This window comes from Epinephelus lanceolatus, chromosome 3, assembly GCF_041903045.1.
Source record: "Epinephelus lanceolatus isolate andai-2023 chromosome 3, ASM4190304v1, whole genome shotgun sequence".
Taxonomy (NCBI): Eukaryota; Metazoa; Chordata; class Actinopteri; order Perciformes; family Serranidae; genus Epinephelus; species Epinephelus lanceolatus.
This window is the reverse complement of record NC_135736.1, coordinates 22931223-22945318: the sequence shown is the minus strand read 5'-3', so window position 1 is coordinate 22945318 and position 14096 is coordinate 22931223. Positions and strand designations below refer to the sequence as shown.

Here is a 14096-nt window from a genome sequence, read left to right as displayed (position 1 = left end):
CACCAGAGGATTAAGGAGTGTGGTTTATTTTAGATCTTTGAGCCTCTGAGTAATGAGCATTTTAGATGCAGCAAAACCCTTCATTCCCCTTGTCTGAGGTCGCACACGCCTTTTGCAGCATGCCGTGCCACACCCTCCTGCTGCTCAGGTATAAGACCTTGTAAGGATGTCTGATGACTCAGGGTAGATGAGCACTGGTGGATCCCAGCAGCAACACACGGACTGCTGACCCCTGCATGGCCGAGGATGCATCAGAATATCTTGCATCCCCCAGTCAATCGGTTTCCTCCTTAGTGTCCTCTTCTTTCTTCTTCCAGAACTTCAAACGCAAAACTGAACTCCTCTCCTATTTAATCTTGTGTGTTGCCAAAATGCCATTTATACCACCTGTGTCGATTGCACGTTCTGTGTCAGGACTGACCGGGAAGGAGAGACCAATCACCAACAGCTCATCTACATCTACTTTGACTAAGGTCCCAAGAGAAGACAAAGGCAGCTCAGTGAAGGAGCGACTGACTTCGAACCTGAAGCAGCTGGGGAAAAAGAGCCAACCCAGGAGTCATCTGCCAACCGCCAAAGGTGTGTCAGGGGCAGAGCTGCATGCAAAGAGAAGGGAAAGACTGCTGCCTTCATCACAAACAGGCAGTTTTCCTGCCTCCAGCTCAGGCGAGTCCCTGTCTAAAACACAGCAGCACAAACTTGTGAGCCAGTGCTCTGCGAAGAGTGAACCAGAGGTGAAGACAAGGGCCAGGCATCAGGATGAGGTCCGTTTCACACTGACTCTCACACCTGAGGCTGTTCTGCTGCTGCAGCGAAGGAACAGTGAGAGACGTCAACACTCAGCGTCCAGAAATGCTGGAAGTGGAGCTTCTGGAAATGCTTCTGATTCCAGGCGCAGGAGGGAAAACGTCTCTAAAAGGCATCAACCAGCAACACAGAGACACAGCACTCCAAGCAGCAGGGTCCCGGCTAAAAACAACAGTGATGCTGAACTGGGAGACATAAGCTCGATTGTGAAAATCTCACTTCTGAACGAGCAGCATAAGTATGATGATGTGGAGTATGAGGAAGAGGAGGACCATGGTGTGGATGAGCGTGTGGTGCTGAAATGTACAGAGTGGCTGCGCGGGTTGGAGAACACACCAGTTACAGTGGGACACAGCCTGAGTAAGAGTGCAAGCGGTGTGAAAAGTTTCTAAAGTTGAACGGAGAGTTAACTCAGGTGTCGACTTCCAACCTCAGAATGAACTGCAGTTTCTGTTTATGTGTTGTCGTTTGAAGATGTGCTTGTTATTTATCCCCCAATGCTTTGTGTGTACTGGGCCTAGTCCTGTTAAGATATTCATCCATTGCTACAGTGCTGAAGTTTTTATGACTCTGTCGGAGAATTCAACAAGTTCACGAGATGTTCTGTTCCTGCTGCTTTGTTTGATCCATGTTCTTCTCCAAGTCAGAGGGATAATAAAACCCAAGACATCCAAATTTGCTCTGCACATTTTAACACCTGATAAGTACCAGCCATATTTTGCCACAAGGTCACATTTTAAAACTTTTTTAAATTTGAGCATCACAATATATCGGGTTATTTGCAGAACATTTGAGTCACTAAACATTTTTATTCTGTTACTAACAAGGTGCAACGAATTATGTTTCTAACATGCTGACACATGAAACCACGCGTTGATAAGATACACCTTTACCACTTTATGAGTGTGCACTGTGCACAGGGAGGTTTTTTAATAATCTGATTACATGAAATGCAATGTGAAAGACAACTCTTCCCTGACTGTGTTGCAGATACGATAGATAGGCACCTGCACCCAGCCGATCTACACTGTCTTGTTCTGGGTCTCCTGGGAGGGATAAGAAAACCTGGGTCAGCTTTCTAAACCACAGTATCCCTTCACACTTTGCTTCCCTATTGTGTAACTTAACATACATGTCAGTAAACCTGTATCAGTTCACATTAAAATGATGGCCACGGTTAATCTCTTCAACCCCAGTGACTGTCCAACTCATACTACGCAACAACAACTACGCAACATTCTTCAAACCTAAAATTTTATTTAAATTCAAGAGGAGATGCAAAACTTCCCCAAGATTCCAAATAAGATGAATTTCACAGGAACTTTTTGTAAAATAATGCACAATACATTGAAAATATTTTTTTTAATGCAGTGGTGCAGCCGTAAAAATCACAGAGTCTTGGGTTCGAGGATTTCACTTGGTGTAAATATATAGCCTCACTGCAACATGACACAGAATATATGTGACACCGTCAGACAGAGTGGAATAAGATGATTTTCAAACCTTTAAAACAAGTGTTCATTTGAATGCTTCTCCGTCATGTGTGAATCTTTTTCTCTGCCGTGTAATTGAGTTTTACAGCGTGACTTTACACCCATACCTCATGCTGATAAGTTATCAATATATTTTTGTAAAACTTGCATAAAGTTTGTAACAAAAAAGGTATATTTCACTCAAAATAAAATGACAATTCCTTCACTGTTTCTCTGAGGCATTAATAAAAAAAGGTAATAGCTTTAGGCACTGACTTATATATATATATATATATATATATATATATATATATATATAAATTTTGTTAATTATTATTTTTTTTTAACTTAAGTATTTCCTGTAATATATACTAAATTCTGTACATCTTCTCTTTACTCTGGCTAATGTTGTGTCAGTCACTGTAAGAAGCTTTGTATGGACTTAGACGTCAGCGTGGCGGTTGCTGTACATTCCCTCGTGCACAGACCAAGTGTGCTTAGTGGCAGCTTATCCACCTGGGAGTCAAATGTTACAACACGTGTGTTTGTTTATCAGTGAGAGTGTGAGTGAGTGAAGGATGGAGAGAGGTTGAATGTGTAATGTTCAACTAATATGTTGATTTTAAATAATAATTTAAATCTTATTTTTCCCCCCAAATGATGGTATGTGTTTCATTTAAGGTCTGTTGAATAAATAAGATGAAAGATAAAGACACAGTACACGGTTGCATGGTTAATGGATACATAAGCAGATGGACGGGCATCATTTCCAGCGGTTGATTCGTCGCAGCTGTACGTACGCCAGGAACATGCAGACCAATATGATTCCCAGCAGAGCCACCTGGTTCTGCCAGAAGCCCCACACAGAGTAGTCAATGTCCTGTCCTTTCAGGAACAGCTCCCCTGGGATACTGCAGCACAGACAAGAGAGGCTCAGTGTGTGTATGTGTATGTGTGTGTGTGTGTGTGTAATTGTGTTTTAAGGAGTGGCTGTGTTATCGCTCAGCACTCACATGGTGGTGTTGCTGTAGAAGAGCTGTCCCTTAAACTCGTTGATGAATGCAGCCTAAGAGGGACAAAGAGATGCGCTGAAAAACTTCCTCGCTACAGATAAACACTGATAAAATTCAACCCTGGTGAACTCATTCTCACAGCCACGCTCCTCTGCTCTCGCTCTGCCTGTTTTACATATCTTACATTCAGTCCATATCTGAAGATACTGATCCATTTCAGCCAGGAGAGCCAGCTCAGCATGGCATTGAGATTGACAAGATAACCACCAAAGACCTAAAGAGAGGGAATAATACACTTGTGAAAAATATAATTCTACTATATATCTTCAAGAGTGCACATTATGATCTCAGTCATGTATATTTTATGTGTGTGTCTTCTCGGCGTCTCACCATCATAAAGACGAAGGGCAGAGCAATGAGGATGTTAGCCATGGCAAATGAAGATACGCTGGCAGAAACAAGGAAGGCCAGACCGACTCCTGCCAGACTGACCAGAGACATGGTCAGGGAGAAACACATGAAGGCCTCAAAGGCAGGCTTCAGTCCTAAAAAAGTGGTGGATACTTGTAAGCAGGAAGATAGACATGACAATGAGAATGTACATTTTAATAAAATCCAGAGAATGGCTTTTAGCAGGTTCCCCCTGGTGGGGTTAGACATGGCTGAAAGGTCAAATGAAAGGTTCCAGACAAAAAGAGATCACCAGTAGGAGCATAAACTAGGAGGACGTACAGAACTGGAGCCAGGCAGCTTCCTGTCATCTAGATTTTATTCCTTAAAACTTGAATGCCCTTGGGATGAAGCCGAACCAATGCAGAGAAAATCCTGGACTTTTGCTGCTTTCTAGGGCTGTACTGAATGCCCTTTCATTACGTTCGAAGCCTCTACTGAGGGTTTCTATTGAAGCTTTAACTGTCTGTTATCATATTTTATGAGGTCATCACCCTAACAAAATACCCTTGAAGAAAACCCTCAATTTTAATAAAGTGATTCACTGGATTAAATGAGTTGGATGTGATGCTAACAAGCAAACATCAGATGTCCTAACCTGCTCTACAGTGGTGGAAAAAAGTTTTCGGACACCCTTAAAATTTTACACAATCTCAGATATTATCATGAAATATTTGTGGAAAAATCTTTTTTGTGTTTCAAAAGGTGTGGCTGCATTAGACAGATATAAACAAATACAAATTATATTTTTTTGTTTATTGTTTACAAGAAAAACTAACAAAACTAAATTCTTGACAGTTTCAATATGTCAGTTCTCAACATTGTCGGTATCAAAGTCAACAAATAACAGAGAATGTGTTCAAAACTGAACAAAAAATAAATAAACCATCACATCATCAAATTAATATTTAGTAGTCCTGCCATTGGCACGTAGTAGAGCTCTAATCCTGGCTGGCATGTTCCCCACGAGCCTTTCACACTGTTGAGGGGTAATCTTGTCCCATTCTTCTTGAATTATTGCTTTTAATTCTTCTAAATTGTTTGGTTTATGCTTTGAAACAGACCTTTTGATAATCCACCACAGATTTTCAATGGGGCTCATGTCCAGGGATTGAGCTGGCCACTCTAAGACCTGGATACTGTGCTCCTGCAGCCAAGTTCTACTGGCCTTGGATGTGTGGCAAGGGGCATTATCTTGTTGAAACATCCAGTTTTTACCTCGACGGAACAGTGCACGCGCAGAAGGGAGCATGTGGGTTTCGAGAATGGTACAATACTTGGTAGAGTTCAATGTGCCATCACAGACAGTGAGATGACCAACACCAGCAGCACTCATGCATCCCCAAACCATGATACTGCCTCCACCATGCTTGACAGTAGGTACTGTACATGCTGGAGATAATGCTTCGCCTGGCCTTCTGCGTACCCTCACATTAGTAGGAGGAAGATAAAGCTGGAAACTGGACTCATCTGACCACAAAATCTTCTTCCAATTCCTGGCTGTCCAGTTCTTGTGTGCCTGGGCCCAACGATGCCAGGCTAACCTCTGTCTCTCATTGATCAGGGGCTTCTTGATAGCCTTGTAGGACCTTAAGCCATGATCTAAAAGTCGGCCACGTACAGCGCGGGTGGAACACTGGACACCAGTTTGGGTTGACCACTGCTGCTGAAGCTCCTGTGATGTCATTCGGCAGTTTTGCCTGCACATGGGGATCAGGATGCAGTCATTTCTTACTGAAGAAACCCTTGGACGCCCAGATCTTGGTTTGTCTTCCAAGCTGTTGGTTCGTCTGTATTTCTGCAGAGTGTATCCAACTGCTGAAAGACTGTATCTGCACTTCCTGGCTATCTGGTGGCAGCTGTACCCTTCCTGGCTGAGAATCTTTATCTTCAGGCGTGTTTCCTGCGTTAGGTTCCTTGTTTTAGCCATTTTTGTGTCTGAAGAACTTTCAAATGTGTTGGCTTTATGTAGACACGAAGCTTGGCAACAAAAATTGTGTCTTTTAATAAAAAGAACGACCTTCATTACTGGTACCAAAATGACCCAATACTCAAAATTTCTTCTGTATTTTTATGGAACCAATCAATTTTAAGTTTTTAATGTTTTTTTTAGGATTTATTTAGTATTTTGGCTGTGACTGTACTAAAAGAAATTGCACTTGAAGACCTAAGAGTGATTCTTAATGCAATATTTCACAAATGCATGGGGTGTCCGAAAACTTTTTTCCACCACTGTATATGTCAGTGAACACGCTAAGCAACATGTAACTTGCTTTTTGCCGCTGTTAGATTGCTGCTAGACCGCCACCTGCAGCAAATGAATCTTCTGCTCGCACAGCCCAGCTTATTTTTAACATGGGAGCTAACCAGCTAATGGGGACAGCAAATAATATCACTGCTGTTTCACGTTATCACCACCAACCGGGAGAAAACCACAGCTACCTAACATGCTTACTGGAGTCTGATTTATCGCAGCAGGGCCTGTGCTAGTAAGTGTCATTCCCAGTAGGACCTCCCGTGTGTAAGGCTACAAATGTCTGCTATGGGCTCCCTCTGTAGTCATGTCTCACCCCATCTGCAACTGTGCAGAAACAGTAGGTTTAAACAGAATGAAAAGACATGCAAAAAAAGAAGCTGTGCAGCACTCGAATGTTCATTTACAATTTATTACAATGCAATCTCTCCTCATATGCATTATACAATATGGTGTGCATTCTTGGTGTGTACAGTACATGCTTGGATGTGTGAGACTTACCCATCATATAGTAGGCGATGGCTGAAAATACAAAGATGGGGATGATGCGATTGGGAATGAGATCAGCGAAAATCTTGGACAGGAAGTAGACAGAGGTGCGGTAATAGCCACTGGAGTTCTCGTGACTGCGACAAAAAATGAGCAAAGGCTATCAAGAGACATGTAAATACTGTGCCACAGTTAAAAAAACATGGGATTATAAAAGATTTATAGGATTCACTGATAATCTATAAGTACTTAGAAACAAAACTATATGGCCTGTTAAAGATTTATATCCTCTGTAGGAACCAGTGGGCTTGGGGCCGAGTGCCGCAGACAGAAAAGGGAAGCCAGACAATACTTTAAGTAGTACTAAGACATAGCTGTTGTTTGTTGTACAATAATAAACATGTAGAGTAACATCAGCCTTATCCTTTAAATAGCCTTAAAAAGAGAAGTGATCCACATAGATGCATCTGGGCATTGAACCTGCACTTCAACGTGCTTACACACACAGCCTTTATCTTTGACTCACATGAAGATCGCCCTTTCGTTTATAAAGAGCTCCACAGCAGAGAGATTCCCAAACACCATGTTGATGATAAGGAAGAAGAACGCTCCGCTCCTGTCATCCAGAGAGAGAGAGAAAGAGAGAGAGGTATTTGATTATCAGTTCATCTGATGGAAAGTTAAGAAGAAAATGTCACCCTGACGTGGGTTTTATCCCCACAAAGGAACAAGTATAACAGCAGATTCAGGTAAGACTACTGTGAAATGTTGTCACTTGCTGAATACAAATTACATGACACCTTGGCTTCTTATATGGCTCATATGGCATAGCTTCTTATATCACTAATTTAGTATATTTTAAATTGAATTCAGCTTTCATACCCCAGTGCTACATACTATTTTTTTTCTTTTTACATTTTTATCATTTTTGTATTGACAGCGTAAGCAATTATGTTTGCATTCAAACAACAAAGAAAAACCTTTGATATTATCTTCTATTTTCATAAAGTAATGTTGTATTTTGGTGGGCTGAGGAAAGGTGACACAGTTATGACAGGAGTGTGCAGAGGTGAAAATAGAGCAGACACACTGTGCTGAAAACTCGGTTGGCTGTTATGCTGTCTGTTACACGTACTGTACCTGTTCTGTAGAGCCTCGGGCAGCGTTAAGGGCATTTGGTAATAAATGAGTCCCACCAGAATTGCAAAGAAGATGTTGAGAGCCAACTGGGCATAAGAGGTCTGAGGGTTCCTCAGAGTGTTCAGCACTGTCCTGCCACACACCACACGCATCTGTCTCACACATACACACACACACACACACACACACACAGAGGCAGACAGAAGTTATATTTTATGATGACAGTTATAAACAGGGTTCATTCAGCGGGCAGCCAAGCACACTATCTTTCCAGCTGGCTGGCACAGTCATTGAACTCTGCTATGCAACATAGATTCGCTTCAATTTTGGGTAATCACGATGAAATGAATCACAACTGAGACTTTAATTGCCTCAAATGGATAATTATCTCATATAGTTTAAATGAGAGAAACATGTTTTGTCCAATATCTTTGATGTGCTTCTAAATTGTGGAGTTCACTGACCTGATAGAGGAAAGAGGTAGCATAGTCGACTGGTTCCTCTTCACCTTTGAGCCCTTCAGCAACGCTCTGGTTTACATGGTTCAACTCCTCAAGCATATCCTGGCACAGCTGCGACTGGCGGTACTTGGTTGCCAGTGGGTTATAACACTCTACTGTAGAAAAACAGAGAAGCCGTTACACATCGGCATGTTGTAGATAAGGACAGCAAAATAAACATAGTTAAAATCACAACAACCCTTCTTCCAGGAGTTATGCTAAGCTAAGCTAATCAACTCTAGGTTCTGGCTTCATACTCTTTGTACAGACAGGAAATCGATCTAATTCTAAAAGAAAACAAGTAGGTTTTTTAGCCATCTAGTTTTTCAATCATCTAGATAACTGATTTTAGCCCAATCTGACTTTGTTACGCAGACGTGTTCTTACCCACAAATTACCAAAAAAACATGCTTAGAGCATCTGTTGGTGCGATATAATGAAACTGTGTGTGTGTACCTGCAGTGGGTGATGTAAATGATTTCGCCTCTCCATTTGTGATGTCCATGAAGAAATCAGCAGGGTTGTCAAAGGACTCAATTTGGTAGCCTGTACCAAAACACACATACAATACATGATACAACATGTGCAACACTGTGATGAGTGCCTCTATGAATGCAAACATTATCCCGACAGGGTATTAAATAATTTAAATAAAACAGTAGTTCACCATCTAGACAACCAGGTTTTTTTTTCATTTTATATGGCAGTAGCAGATTATAATGTATGAATATTTAAATATAGAACAGCAGCTAAACTGAGGTTGCTGACTGTCAAGCACCATGACATCAGAGGCAATAGAATAACTTACCCTTTTCTTTATAAGGATTCATCATATTATATTCAGACATATTCCCAGTCAAGATCCTACACCTTTGAGATTGAGTTTATTAGCATTCATGCTCAATTAACAACTGAACAGAAGCAGAACTTAAATGAATACAAATAGAAATATATCTATGCATGACAGTACATCATATATTTAAACTGTAAATTCTCAAATAGTAAATGGGGCCTTTACTTACCTCAACTGCAGATGGTACCAGGCTTTATTTGAAGCAAGCTTATATTAGAGAGAGGCTGTTTTAAATTCATTCTATTTGACTCTACCTCTGTCTTTTTTGACGCGTTTCCATTTCCTTTGTTAAATTTTTGTTACTGCATTACTCAGCACTTTCTGTATCTGTTTAAGATTAAAGCTCCCGTTTTAGTGAAAAGAATCCATTCATTTCTTTATAAAGCTTTTATTAAATATTTGCATGGATCATATTGTTGCATTTATATAGGTAATGGACATGTGCATTATTCTTAGTTAACGTGCATTTTTTTTGGTGTCTCGGGCACCAGGAGTTTATCCACCTTTGTTTTCCCCCATTGCCTGTATTTGTTTGTAGTGACCATGCCCCCGGCCATTATTTGAGAAAATACAGTAAAACCATACATATCTATCTATAACTATGTACAAACAGGCAGCCATACATTCATACTTGTGCATACCTATCAACAAATACAACCATACATTACTACACATTCCTACCTTGCACAGTAAACACACAAACACACTCATACCAAGGTTTGTGAAGTATTCCAGTGTATGATCTGCCGCTCCTGCGTACACCACCTCCCCTTTATGCATCAGAGTCAGATGGTCAAACTGTCTGAAGATGGAGTAGCGTGGCTGGTGGATGGAGAAGATCACAGTCTTACCTCTTCTGGAGAGCCTTAACACACATATGGAAATTTGTTTTTATCCATATTGGTAGAGAAAACACAAACACGGCAGTGTATGGTGAAGATGCAGCAGATTTGTGGGGCATCAGTAATAAAGCGTTGTCATCTTCAGCAGCAGTATGCTTTAGTATCTTATGTTTATATGTAGCGTGTGTTGCCTGATGTGAGATAATTTAGAAATGATGTTGTACTTGTGCAGTAGATTGATGATACAGTTTGCAGTGTTAGAGTCCAGTCCAGTGGTCGGTTCATCCAGAAACAGCAGAGAGGGAGAGGTGATGAGCTCCATCCCGATGCTACACCTCTTCCTTTCACCTCCAGATACACCACGCAGAAACTCTGTCCCTATCTGCACACACACACAAAACACTTAGGTGCTGAGATTAACAGCAAGGCTGAAAAACAGTAAATACTCCTGGTAACAGGGGCATAGATTTCGTTTCAGCGGTGGGAAGGAGCACAAATTAAACGGAGGGTTGGGGGTCCTCTGCCAGCAAATTTTGAGCATCAAACACTGAATTTACACTGATTTTTTTTTATTTTGCACTTTTGTAAAAGTGTAAGACCTTTGCAACTTACTTGTTTTTATTTGGGTGGAGGGGTGTAAATGTCCTAAATATTGAGGGAGACATCCCCCCGCACCCCCCCTGAAATCTATGTAACTTGTTTTTAAACATGTAGGCTTTAAGCTGTTTTAACGTCAGTAGTTTTACTTTTGAATACTGTAAGTCACTTTTCATAGACTTTGCTACAGTTGAAATATAGTACACCATTACAGAGTACAAGTAAAGGCATGGCACCCATAAATATGAGACAATGGACACCTACAGAGCTGTTCATGGTTCACCAATGAAGATTTGTGCACTGGTGTCTCCTATGGGTAGTCATAAAAAAAAAGTAATGTAGATAGATTTTCTTGCAAAAACACTTTTAGATGAACTACTTGTTCATTTGCTCCTGCTTATACTTAAGTAAGATATTAGGAAAGTTAAAATCTTCAAGGTTGAGTAAATACTCCTCCAGCACTGCAGTACACTGAGTGATGTGCAGCTATTATGCAGTTTGTGTATGTAACACTGTACCTTAGTGTCTGCACAGTCTGTAAGGCCCAGGTCTTGTATGATGGCATCTACTCTGCTGTTTTTGTCCACGGTGGTGTGTTCCCGAGGGTTGAGACGCAGGTTGGCACTGAACAGGAGGTTCTCCCTCACAGACAGAGTGCCCATCAGGATATCATCCTAGAGGCACATGGGTGATGAAGGCACAAACAACTCAGAGAATTCCAAATTATAATAACGTCAAAAAGCGTTTGTGTATGTGTACCTGGACCACATAGGCAGAGCTGAGCCTGAGCTCAGACGTGACGACTTTGCCATCCACCATCACTCTTCCTTCCTTCAGTCCAGCAGGGTCTTTTCTTCCTGCGATCACATCCAGGAGTCTGACAGTAAGAGAAACAATATTCATGTGGGTGTGTGTGTGTGTGTGTGTGTGTGACACAGTGCCTGTGTGTTTGTATGTTTCTTACGATGTTTTGCCACTTCCGGTGGCGCCCATGATGGCATTCATCCCAGGTCTCATGATGCCACTGCAACAAACAACCAGCACATCAACAATCTAGAATGAATTCTGTCCAATTACCATGATATATTGTAGCTTTAAAAGCCAAAGATAAACCTTCAAAGGTCCAGTGTGTAGGATTTGGGGGATATATTGGCAGAAATGGAATATAATATAAAAAGTATTTTCTATTGTAGTGTATAATCACCTGAAAATGACAATTGTTGTTTTTTGTCCCCTTAGAATGAGCCGTTTATATCTGCACAGGGAGCAGGTCCGAACCCACTGAGTGCACCATGTTGCACTGCCATGTTGTACAGTAGCCCAGAACAGACAAACCAAACACTGACTCTGGATAGGGACATTTGCGTTTTTGTGTTGGCCACTGTAGTTAGCAACCCCTCTGCGACAAGCAGCATAAGAGAAACACTGATTTGTAATGTAAAATTGATTTATTTAGTGTTTTTCCCAGTTTAAATTCCTAGGTCTGTTTGTTTTGGAGAGGAAGAGACCTCTGTGGATAATTCAGCTCCCAGTAAAAACTTTCTGAATGTCTGGATCTTAAGTTATGAGAGAAAAAGGGTGAGCACACATTAGCAGGCGCTCGTCTTCAACATGCCGAGCCGCATTTTAATGTAAAACTGCTTTTTTCAGTTATTGCCGGGTTTCATAAGCTGGTCCGTTTGTTTTGGAGAGGAAGAGACTTCTGTGGATAATTTAGCTCCCAATAAAACCTCCTGAACAATGAACACTGACGGAATTCAAACGGGGAGAAGTTTCAGCTGGTTGCAATCTGCAATCCTCACCACTAGATGCCACTAAAGCCCCCTAAATCTTAGACACTGGACCTTGAAACTGCAACATTCTCATGTTAAAGATTTACATTCACAAGTCAGGCAATTACGGGTTACATTTAAAAATGATTACATACAACTGTCCGACACCTGATAGTATTTTTTCATGAAACCATGCTGGCATCATTGTTTAAATATTTCTATAATATGTCCACTTCAGTATTACCATATGGTAATCCAGACACAGATTATCTTTCACTACTCATTAGATTCAGGCCACCACATCCTTCCATGTGCATGAGTGGATGACAGTATAATTCATAAAAACATCTTCATTGTCCAGTTTTGACATTTTGCAGTGGAACAGGAAGTACAGTAGCATCGAGCAAGTACTACTGACATTGAAATTTCTGTAATCTGTAATATTCGGGGCCTTTTGAATGTCATTCATGCTTTGATTACTTTAATTCAACTCATTGTATGTTGCCTAAAAGGCTCTGGCCAAAAGCTCTGATGACAATAGCATGAAAATACAGATGTATAATGTAAATGCATCCCATTTGACCATCTTATATCAGGACATGTTTGACTTTGTTTGTTCTGGATTTTCTTTTTTGTCTAAGCTTTCCTCAATAATACACAAATAAACAGACTGACGAAGTTCCTATAAAATGTATTGAATGATATACAGGTTCAATAAAATGAGCAACAAACACACAATCTCATAAAATACTTACTGTCTGATGTATAGCAACCATGGTGCATACGATATTAAGGAAGAAGCACCTGGAGTGTTGCCTCATACATGTAGCATGCTAACATACAGTCAACACCAATTGATAATGCAGTCATTACATATAGTGCTGTGGGTAGGTGTGTGTATACACGTACACACTGACAGGTAACTATCATGCCCTACCTTACATCGTTGAGGATGTGTTTTTCAGCACCTCCCTTGCGGCAGAACCTCGTCTCGTGAACACAGTAGTGCAAGTTGCTAAATGTGACAGTTGGCCCTCGTTCCTGGAAATACTCTTCAACATTGCAAACAACCTTCTCCCCCTGAGACATATTTAAAAAAAACAGTAGAATTTGCAGCAAGAAGAGGAGTCAGAAATAGAGATTCAAAGAGAGAGGGGTACAGTCTGACGCAGAGACCAGTGCAGTCAGACAGAGAGAAAGACAGAGGGAAAGGTGAGCAAGCATGTAATCAGTGAGTTACTGTAATAAACGTAGCTGATCTTTGGACTCCTCTTTAATCCTCAGCCACTAGAATTGTGGTTGTTGCCAAACTGACATGACATTGAACTTTCCTCCTCAACATCTCGGACCAACTGTAACTGCACCCAAGAAGCACCACAAGCTATGTGATAAAAAGTGATGATAAGGGATGACGTTTACACGGTGTATAGTGTTATCCATCTCTTGACAATATCTCTTAATCTGCTTTCAGGATCATGGGGGACCATAAGGGGCATTCATGTTTGGTGATAAGGCCCTGCCCTCAGTCAGCATAATTCCTCCCAAAGGTGTTGGATGGGGTTGAGGTCAAGGCTTTCTGCAGGCCAGTCAAGTTTTTACACACCAGACTAGGAAAAACATTTTAATTATGGGCTTGGTTTTGTCAGGTTGAAGGAAGTCACCGAAATGTTGCAACAGAGTTGGAATCACATGCCCTGTATTATTAAGATTGTCCTTAGAGCACTATTTAACTTCTGAAAGAAGAAATAATACACTGTTAATATTACTCTTACAAATGAAAAGTTGCATTAATAAGTCATATACTCTCTGCTCAGAGTTTTGGCTCCCACGGCCTTAATTAGTCTGCTATGATCAGCAGCTTATGGTGGCTAATTTTAAGTAACAGAATAATGGATGTTACTGAATCA

At 41.0% G+C, this 14096-nt stretch overlaps 2 protein-coding genes across 3 annotated transcripts; one reads left to right on the top strand and one right to left on the bottom strand.

Moving 5' to 3' along the window:
• The first annotated feature begins 121 nt into the window (after window positions 1-121).
• On the top strand, window positions 122-1484 carry LOC117254635 (uncharacterized). Its single transcript, XM_033623002.2, has one exon. It carries the CDS (start codon window positions 237-239, stop codon window positions 1197-1199), a length of 963 nt encoding a protein of 320 aa, XP_033478893.2. The 5' UTR covers window positions 122-236; the 3' UTR covers window positions 1200-1484.
• Window positions 1485-2044: 560 nt separating this feature from the next.
• abcg2b (ATP-binding cassette, sub-family G (WHITE), member 2b) lies at window positions 2045-13411 on the bottom strand. Of its 2 annotated transcripts, none has more exons than XM_033625399.2 (15): window positions 13127-13411; window positions 11382-11441; window positions 11177-11294; window positions 10936-11091; window positions 10045-10202; window positions 9692-9843; window positions 8582-8671; window positions 8090-8241; window positions 7626-7777; window positions 7012-7101; window positions 6498-6622; window positions 3683-3837; window positions 3477-3566; window positions 3293-3345; window positions 2045-3190 (listed from the first exon to the last, which is right to left on the bottom strand). In XM_033625399.2, the coding sequence occupies exons 1-15, from the start codon at window positions 13276-13278 to the stop codon at window positions 3043-3045; spliced, it is 1851 nt and encodes a 616-aa protein (XP_033481290.1). In that variant the 5' UTR covers window positions 13279-13411; the 3' UTR covers window positions 2045-3042. The 2 variants fall into 2 exon arrangements, with proteins under 2 accessions (XP_033481290.1, XP_033481291.1); XM_033625400.2 differs by having other exon boundaries at window positions 8090-8238.
• Between the last annotated feature and the right edge of the window lie 685 nt (window positions 13412-14096).

Coding starts and splice junctions, on each gene's coding strand:
- LOC117254635 (XM_033623002.2), top strand. CDS start 237: ATGGCCGAGGATGCATCAGAATATCTTGCATCCCCCAGTCAATCGGTT.
- abcg2b (XM_033625399.2), bottom strand. CDS start 13,278: ATGTCTCAGGGGGAGAAGGTTGTTTGCAATGTTGAAGAGTATTTCCAG. Junction 11,442..13,126: donor CACATCCTCAACGATGTAAG/GTAGGGCATGAT, acceptor TGTTTGTTGCAG/TGGCATCATGAGACCTGGGA. Junction 11,295..11,381: donor ACCGGAAGTGGCAAAACATC/GTAAGAAACATA, acceptor TCTTACTGTCAG/ACTCCTGGATGTGATCGCAG.